Here is a 9,410-nt window from a genome sequence, read left to right on the forward strand (position 1 = left end):
CCAGGAAACCTGCCCCTAGGGAATCCCAAGACACTCCAAGGCTGTACCCACCCCCACATCAACTACAATAACAAAGGCTGGACAAAACCATGACGCGCAAACCCCACCTCTCATCCAAGCTTCTCGGATGTCCAGACACTTTTCTTTCCAAGCTCCTTAGACTACGATGACCTGGATGACCGAGAACCTTCACGGACACTCTGAAAGCAATCTTATTAGAGACAAATAGAAGAAAATGGTATTGAGGTAAAAAGGAACGCGATTTGTCAAGTTCTTCAGGTAGAATGGAAAAAAGACACAAAGCTGGAGTTATTCTGTGTCTTTACACTGCTCAGCTCCCTCTTCTTCTTTCATTCTCTCCCCTTCCCTCTCCTGTTGCTACTTCAATCATGAAACTGATCAATGATCAGCTGATCGGTTTTTCTGTCGCAAGTCCCTGCTCTCTTGTTTGTTTATTGCCCACTTTGCGCCAGAAAGAGGAAACCAGCGGACGTCTTGATAAACAACAGCAGCCCGTTTAAGCTTGATAAGCTGTTGTTAGAGTTTATTTAATATTACTTTCGAGTATCACCTGATGTTTACTGGTTCCACAGCTATAAGAGCTGTTGGTCATAATATCGGTTTGGATATCTGATGAGAGGGAACGCCTTGTCTTCCCCCGAACAAGCTGGCAGAGGTGGCCAGGGAGAGGGAGGTCTGGGCTTAGGCTACTGCTGCCACAACCCGGCCCCAGATAAGCGGAAGAAGATGGATGGCTGGATGGATGGAGAAAGAATTTTGATCATTTGTCAGAAGAGGAATTTATGAACATCATGCAAAAAAATTATTAAGCTTTGCCAAATAGCTCAATATACACTGCTGAATAAAACACTTCTGGAAAATTGGTCTGGTCATATAGTAGGAGAGGGGATTGTTAATCAGTTTTAACTTGTTTGGTGTCATTAGAAATAACAACAGGTCCACTAGAGTGGACAGTTGACAACAGTAAGACAACTCACAGAACAGGAGTGGTTTTACAGGTGGTTGCCACTCGGTTGTCTTTCTGGCTGCTTTTCTTTTTCACTCGTTTTGCATTTGGCTACGGTCCCTGTCATTACTGGTAGAATAAGGTAATACCAGAACCCTACAGAGGTTGCACAGGTAGTCCTAGAGTCTCCAACTTCAGTACTCGAGAGCTACTTACCTGCAGCCTTTAGATGCATCCCTACTCCGACACAGCTGAATCAAATGGTTGAGCTACCTCTTCAGCATGCCATCAAATTTGGCAAAGGCCTCGTAACAAGTCAATAATTTGATTAGGTTTGTTGGAACAAGGATGTATCTAAAAGGTGCAGGGCTGTAGCTCTCAAGGACTAGAGTGGAGACCCCTGTCCTACTCTTTCGGGATGGTACATCAATACCTGCCATTGCCAGAAGGGTTGTTGCGTCTCCCAAGACAGTCTAAAGAACAGGAGATTCCAGGACACAGACAGTTACTCTAGGAGAGCTGGACAGGGCCATAGAAGGTCTTTAACCCATCATCAAGATCGTTATCTGTTCCTGTGTGCTATAAGAAACGGGATGAGCACAGGCAGCAGCCTACAAAACTACCTCACAGACCATCACTATGAATGTTTCTGACCAAATAATCAAAAGCAGACTTCGTGACAGTGGCCCAAGGGTCTGATATCATCTACTCAGCTCATAGCTCAGCATCAAGGTGACTCACTTGGTTTTTGCCATAAAATACTAGAATTGGCAGGTCTACCACTGGCACCCTGTGCATTTCATACGTGTACTCCAGGCAGGTTCACCCGGAGTACATGTGATAAATGTGAAAAGGTCTGGAGAAACTGTGGAGAATGTTGTATGACTGTGAAATTGCTCACCATGACTGGTTTGGTGATGGGTCAATGATAATCTGGGAAGGCATATTATAATTTTACACTTTATTGTATGCACACCAAAAGACTACAATACCCAATAAAAATATCATTTTTCTTTAGGCTAAGACAGTAAACATGAATTTAATTAAACTGATTACAGTAAAGTCTAGTCTTAAGTCACAAAAAAACAAGCCTTGAAATCACATCCCTGGATGGCCTAAAATTGGCAATCTATTCAATCTTTAAATATAATTTAGAAAAAAACAAAACAGTGTTAATTTTTTGGGCTATTTATACTATGACCGAATTTAATCAGTTCAGATTAAAATTATATTTGCACTTGGTGGCTTAGTGATTGATACAAATTCAAATGCTAAAAGAAATCAAAATGTTACAAGAAATTGTATCAGACCATTGAGAAATAACTCAGAACAACACACTGTTTCAATGTGACTTTACATTTATTTATGCAATTAACTTTCAATCATATATGTTCATACACTAAATAAATAAATGCAGAAAAAGAATTATGGCATATGAATATGAACTTATTTAAGAAAAAAGTAGTAAATATTTCATTTAACTACAGAATGAAGAACGATTGGAAGATTAACATTTTCAGATTATTCATATACTATGACTGATTTTTGTTCATTAAATATTTCTTAGTGTTCTTTGCAGGCTTAAACAATATGATAAAACACTTTGGAGCAAATATAAATATTATTAGCCCAAAGCTGGAGGCCAGAATGGCAAAAATCTCCACAACCACTGTAAATTTCCCAGGAGAGCTGACATATGCTGGGATAAAGGTGATCCACACTGCACAGAATATCAGCATGCTGAAAGTGATAAGCTTGGCTTCATTGAAATTATCAGGTAATTTGCGAGCTAAGACAGCTAAAAGGAAGCAAAAGGAAGCAAGCAGACCTATGTAACCAAGCACAGCCCAGAAGCCAACAGGAGAGCCTAATGCACATTCCAGGATGATTTTCTCCCTGTATGTGGTTAGATTTTTAATTGGGAACGGAGGGCTCACTACCAACCATACAGTACATATTAAAACTTGAATAATGGTGAAAGACACAACAGTCATTCTTTGCTGTGGAGGACCAAACCATTTCATGACATTGCTACCTGGAAGTGTCGCTTTAAAAGCCATTAAAACCACTATAGTTTTCCCAAGTACACAGGAGATACAGAGTACAAAGGTTATGCCAAACGCAGTGTGACGCAACATGCAGGACCACTCTGATGGTGCGCCAATGAAAGTTAATGAACATAAGAAACACAGAGTCAGTGAGATGAGCAACAGGAAGCTCAGCTCAGAATTGTTGGCTCGGACAATTGGAGATGTCCTGTGATAAAAGAATACAGCCCCAATTATGATGGCCAGACAAGCACCAAGAACTGAAAATGTAGCCAGGATGATCCCTAGGATGTCTTGAAATGAAAGAAACTCTACAGGCTTAGGGATACAGGTGTCTCTTTTTGAGTTAGGCCAGAACTCTTTGTGGCAGGGTAAACAGTCAGCTGAATCTGAATAAGGGAGAAAAAAACAATAAGAGGCTACTAGGAATTAAATCATTGTAAATTGTAATTTTTCCAGTATAAAATTATTTTAAATGTATGGAGAAACATTTGATTTTACCTGTTATATTACTGATCTCTCCCTCAGGACATGCTATACAGTCATAGCAGCAGAAAGGTTTTCCTTTTTGCAGCATTTTACGAGTTCCTGGAGGACAACTGTTAGTACAGACTGACACTGGCACCTGTCAAGACAAAGTAGCATAACAGATATAAATATTACAGATATAAAGTAGCAGCAACTTGTCACCAGAGTTTAATAAGTCAGATTCTCATCCTTTGAGTCATTACTTTTCTGCTATCCTCCATCCAGGTTATGTTTCTGTTAATCTTAAACTCGTGGCCCACTCGTAGTGAGGCATCATACAGCCCTACAGTTACTATCTCAATTATGCCACTCCCACTTTTCTGCCAGTTAACCAAATCATAAATAGCCACAGGATCCCCATTAGTATTAAATGACACATCATATCCATTTTGGGAAAAATTTACTTTCTTCAGCTCAGTTAAAATCTGTAAAGACAGTAGGAGAGAGAAAGAAGAACATGGGACATTGCAATAATACACATTGATAGTTCTTTTTATCTAAGTTATATTAGGAGTTATGAAAGACATTGGCATTAACATGTTCAGTTCTGCTTACCCGATTGGACTGTAACTTGATTAGTTTGTCACATTTTGCTATGGCATTTGTTTTTTGACACACTGCATTATGGATGGCATGTGCTATTGCATACACAGCCTTATACACCATGTTAGCAATTCTGAGCTGAGATGTGTCAGTGTACTCGCTTTGGAGATTCTGTATGTCTTCATTTCCATCACACATTTTCTTCTCTATGGCAGGACCTATAATTACAAAAACACAGATAATAGTGTTTTCAAGCCTGTAAGTAAAACTAGATTACAGGCCTGTTACATAGATATTAGAAAATTATTTTAGTAGAATGACTTACATTTGTAAATGGATAAAATTCTATTGATATACAAGAAAAATTAAAACTAAACCAATGGAACTTGACCTGAAAAGTCATTATATCAAGGGAGAATATATGCAGACATATGCCTGCATTCACTTCATATTTGATCATTACCATTAGTGCAAAAAACATGAGCAGCAGTAGCCGTTGTAACACTACAATTTTGGGAAAATGATTTAAAAGCCAATGAAACTCTTACTTTTTTTCAGGCTGCAGTTGAATGCATCCTCCCAGAACTCAGTAAACACTGGCGAGGCAGACACTTGAGTGGGAGACAGATTTAACAGGAAGTCTCTGAGACCTGGGATTGCAGACTTCGGAATACCAAATCCAATGGCCCCAGCACATAAACTGTACTGTGTTAATTCTGTGCTTGTTACCCATGATTCACTGCCTATCCACTGGCGAGGTGGGGAAGGGTCACGTGATAGCTCCTCCAACAGGATCTTCATGTCTCCAAAAGATGCAAATGCCACAACAACTACAGCTGTAGACCTGGAGAGACAATGTAGTGCATTAGAAAAATGTTTTTTTAAATGTCTTCACATGGTCAAACATTTATTTTAAAGATAATTAAAGTCAATGCACAATAATTATCTTTGATAAAGAAACCTGCGGATAACATCTGCTACTCTCTGAATTCTGCTCTGTGGGTTTGTCCGATAGAAAGATACAGAGTATTCCACACAGATCCCCTCTTTCTGTGCTGCTTGGAGAAAAGAAGCCATGCCATTATTGCCATAATCTGAATCTGACCGGACAGCACCTATCCAAGTCCAGCCAAAGTGTTTCACCAGCTTGGCTAGTGCTTCAGCTTGAAACTGGTCACTGGGAATTGTTCTGAAAAAACCTGGGTACTGCTGCTTGTCAGATAAGCATGCACATGTGGCAAAGTGGCTCACCTAAATCACAAAAAATAAAATAGAATAACTCTGAAACAGCTGCACAAACGCGAACCGTCAACAAATACGTTTTCTAGAAATGCAAAATATTTACCTGAGCAATGTTAAAAGCACTAACAAGTTGTGACATGGTAATAGATGGTGTAGACCCAGAGTCACCAACAACAGCCATCACCATACCAGACTGAGAGCAGTTTTTACCAGTGTTAAACTGAGCCTCCAATCTATTTAAAAACTGAAATGCCACATGCACTGCCACAGGTACTGATGCACATGAATCATAGATCCGATAACCAAGCTCGATTCCAGGCAGCAGGTCTGTGCTGTTGTTAATCTCTTCTATGGCAAAGACCATCGAACTTGTCGATTGCAGCTCAACAGTGTCAATGCTGTAAACAATCATGTCATTTTAAAATTTTGACTGTCGATTCAGGTAAAGATATTATACGTGATAAATTCAGCTCAGTGGCAATAATGTTGCAAACAGCTAGTTTAGGTACATCAAATCACTGCCTGACCAGTTAAATTCAGCACAGAAATATGACTCAGAAATCAATTTAAAATTATAGATAAAAATTTACTGTTAAATATTTACAATATAAGTAAAAATTCAGTTCTGAAAACACAAAAACACTATTTTAAAAATCTAAATGACTTACTATTGTTAGAAGAATTATATTATAAATACTTATATACCGTGAATCATCATACATGTGAAAACATTTTTAATTTTACATAGTCCAACGTGTTTGTAGCACCCTCTTCTTCCACTTACTAACCTTCCTTTGCATTTCACAGGTGCAGGCATATTGGTATAGTTATTATAAGCTGTTTGCGTGTAAGAGTGAAGGGAGAAAGTGCCGCCAATAATGAAGTCCCCATCCTTTGAGAATGCAGGTGGACGTGTGCTACCCTGCAGCTTACAATTCACAGATGATTCCACAGTACCAACCTTGGTGCCTGTAAGCATAGCCCTTTGACTCAGATCATCTAGACACACAGCCAAGGCTGTGTTCAGGTGAAACAAACACACAGCCAATACCAGACAAATTATAAGATCATCCATCCCGCATTGATGTCAGTTGTGTGTATATGGATGGAAATGCTTTTTTACTGGATTATATAGCCCTTCAGACAAGATTTTTTTTAATGATCACTGGGACATCCCCTTTCTTGGTCATCTTTGAGTACGTCTTTATTTTGTATGAAATTACTATTGTTTTAATGTATCTGTTCTCCTCTTATAAACTACTTCAGGAAGCACTGTGCACTTGTAACCCTGGTTAACATAGCTGTCAATAAATAAAAGCCTGTTAGTAAAAACAGTCATAAGAAATTTTATTATTTATTACAGGTGATAAATAGTCAATAAATAGATCATAATGGTTAGAAAATTCATTAAAAACATCAGCAATGATATAATTCATGGTATAGGATTTCATTTGTGTTTAAAAACATGTTAAAAGGGTACAAAACTTGCTAATTCATGGTTTTTTATTATAATTCAGGTAAAATGGCTAAAATATGTGTTCAGACTCTTATTGTCAAAGGGCACGCTGCAGCGTGACTCCTGTGATAGCCACACCCAATCGGGTTGTTCCTTTTTTTTGATGCTGGAGAGGGAGAAATGCAGACAGTCCTTGCAGAGCTGCTGCCTAAATGAGTGAAAAAATAGTAAAAACAAGCCAGAAATCTACATAAAGCCATTTTTGTACTCTGGAGAATATATTTTTGTTTTTCCGACCCGTCCTTGCCTTGGTGACGTTGTGAACATAACCGAACGGGGCTTGGTGAGTTCAGAAATTGTATTTTATTTCATGCAAGAAATGTTTTGTTGTATTATATTGCTCATTTCATGCAAATGGAGAGCCAAGGTAGCAGATTTATGTTGTTTTATGTTAAAAATTGGATTCGTGGTTAACCGACACACAGGCTGTACTTCAAAGGCCTTTGACGGGCCTTGAGGCGTCACCTCATTTACGGCTAAATAAGCTGGAAAAAACTGACTTTTACTGTTATTTAAGGGCTACCCGTGTGTTATTTTCGTATGTTTATGCACTTTATTTTGTTGTTATGGTAGGCCATTAAGGTTTGGATCGGGAAATGCCAAGCTAGAATCGGAGTTTGATCCGCTGAGCGAGAAACAAGATGGCGAGCCACCCACGGACCCATTGAACTGTACCGAGCAGGAAAAGGGAAAACGCCCCCTGCTGGACGTTGAGCTTTTCGCTGAAAAAACTGGTAGGATTAATCCATACACCTCTGCAAAAGAACAGCAGACTTTCAAAGCACTGGATAATCATTCAGAGCAATTCCAGGATTGATAGTTAAAGGACACAGAGACAACTTTCTTTTGTTTATTTGTTTGTTTAAGGGGATTATTCAGCCTTTTGCTGAATTGTTTTTGTAATTTATTTTGGTCAACCTTACATTTTAATGCTGTAATGGTGTTAATGGAAATGTAAATAATTTTGTTGGGTTAAAACAAAATAAGAACTGGTTGAAATTGAAAGGTGAACCTAGACCAAGATTAACTTAAATCTTGGGCCTAAAGAACTGAACTTGATTTAAAATAACACAGTGTTAATGCAAATAGATCAAAGGATAAACTTGAACTTAGAACTTGAAATAAATAAGACAATAACCTAGGTTGAAAATAACATCCTTCTAAAGCCAAACAAAAGGTTTTGAGATAAATAGGATAAACTAACAGAACATAGTGAACAAAAAGGGGAAAGAAAATATCTTGTTTTCCTTAAATGTGTGACGTTGAATGTTTTATGTAATGTGTCTATAACTGTCTATCCCCTGTCTTCACAAAATAATAAGCCGGCAATTTAAACGTATTTTCTGGTCTGTGGTCTTTATCACATGCTACACTCATTACTACTCTAGTAGTCGAACCTAACTGGTCCTAGTATACTGTAACGACTCCAGAAGTGTTACACACTATTCAATAGTGATGTAATAATGTGGACATACAGAGGAAATACACATTGTACCATTAATTACACACCAAGGTATTATTCAAATGACTTGTTATGAACACTTTTTTGTTTGTTTTTGCTTTAAAGATAAGTAATATTAAATTGAAATTTATATGATTTGTATTTATATAAAAATTGATACATTATATAATCAATCATATCCCTCAAGATATTCGGCAGGCAGGCTCTGGAGGTGGAGGTTTTTAAAACTAAGTTGAAGACACATTTGTTCACCTTATCCTATATGTCTTAATTCTATGGCTTTTAGTTTTTAAATTTTTATTGTTTTTAACTTGTATTGTGTCTCTTACCTGTATTGCTATGTATTGCTTTTATTTTATTTATCCCTTTAGTTGTACATCACTTTGTTTGAAAGCGCTTTATAAAGTTATTATTATTATTATTATTATTATTATTATTATTATTATTTATGCAATTAGGTAAAAACTAGATACCTCTGAGGTGAAAATGACTTTCCCTTGGAGTTAACAGCAGGTGGAGCAGTCAGATCATAGAGGTGAAGTCATCTTCCACAAATGACACACACTCCAAGATTGGATACCAAAACATGTTGAATACCAGAGCAGCTGACCTGAGACAGAAGATTATGGCTAAGTTGGAAACCTGGCCCCTCTTTGGCCAGTTACTAAGACTATGTGAAGTACCTTCTGAAAGTCTGCTAAGCTCAACCCTACTATTACCCAGCTGATACATAAGGAGATAGCCACAACTGATCATATGCTTAGTGAATATCTCACATAGCAGAAAGTTCTAGAAATACCATAGGCTGAGAGAGGAGCTAGAGAAGATGTGGAAGGAGAATGCAATGATGGTCTCTGTGGTAATCAAAGCATTTCACCAGTGACCTCCCAAATCGGGGCAGTGGCTCCGGCAGGTTTCAGAAATGAAATCTGAGATGTCTGTCTAGAAGAATGCAGTCCTAGGAACAACAGAGATTCTTCACAGGATCATCAGTCTCCCAAGACTCTGGTAGAGGACCCAAGCTTGAGGGATAAAGACTACCTGCAGGACTAGTGGAGAACTTTAACCTGTTGAAACGTGAAATTCTGTGCAGTATTTGGACTC

At 38.1% G+C, this 9,410-nt stretch overlaps 1 protein-coding gene across 1 annotated transcript; it reads right to left on the bottom strand.

Annotated features, from left to right (window-relative positions):
- Nucleotides 1–2,499: 2,499 nt before the first annotated feature.
- LOC118455802 (extracellular calcium-sensing receptor-like) lies at nt 2,500–6,256 on the bottom strand. Its single transcript, XM_087851658.1, has 8 exons — nt 6,117–6,256; nt 5,432–5,726; nt 5,048–5,337; nt 4,635–4,930; nt 4,099–4,292; nt 3,747–3,968; nt 3,517–3,640; nt 2,500–3,404 (listed from the first exon to the last, which is right to left on the bottom strand). The coding sequence occupies exons 1-8, from the start codon at nt 6,143–6,145 to the stop codon at nt 2,500–2,502; spliced, it is 2,355 nt and encodes a 784-aa protein (XP_087707784.1). The 5' UTR covers nt 6,146–6,256.
- Between the last annotated feature and the right edge of the window lie 3,154 nt (nt 6,257–9,410).

This window comes from Neolamprologus brichardi, chromosome 14 (genome assembly GCF_056152115.1).
Source record: "Neolamprologus brichardi isolate AB-2024 chromosome 14, ASM5615211v1, whole genome shotgun sequence".
Lineage (NCBI taxonomy): Eukaryota > Metazoa > Chordata > Actinopteri > Cichliformes > Cichlidae > Neolamprologus > Neolamprologus brichardi.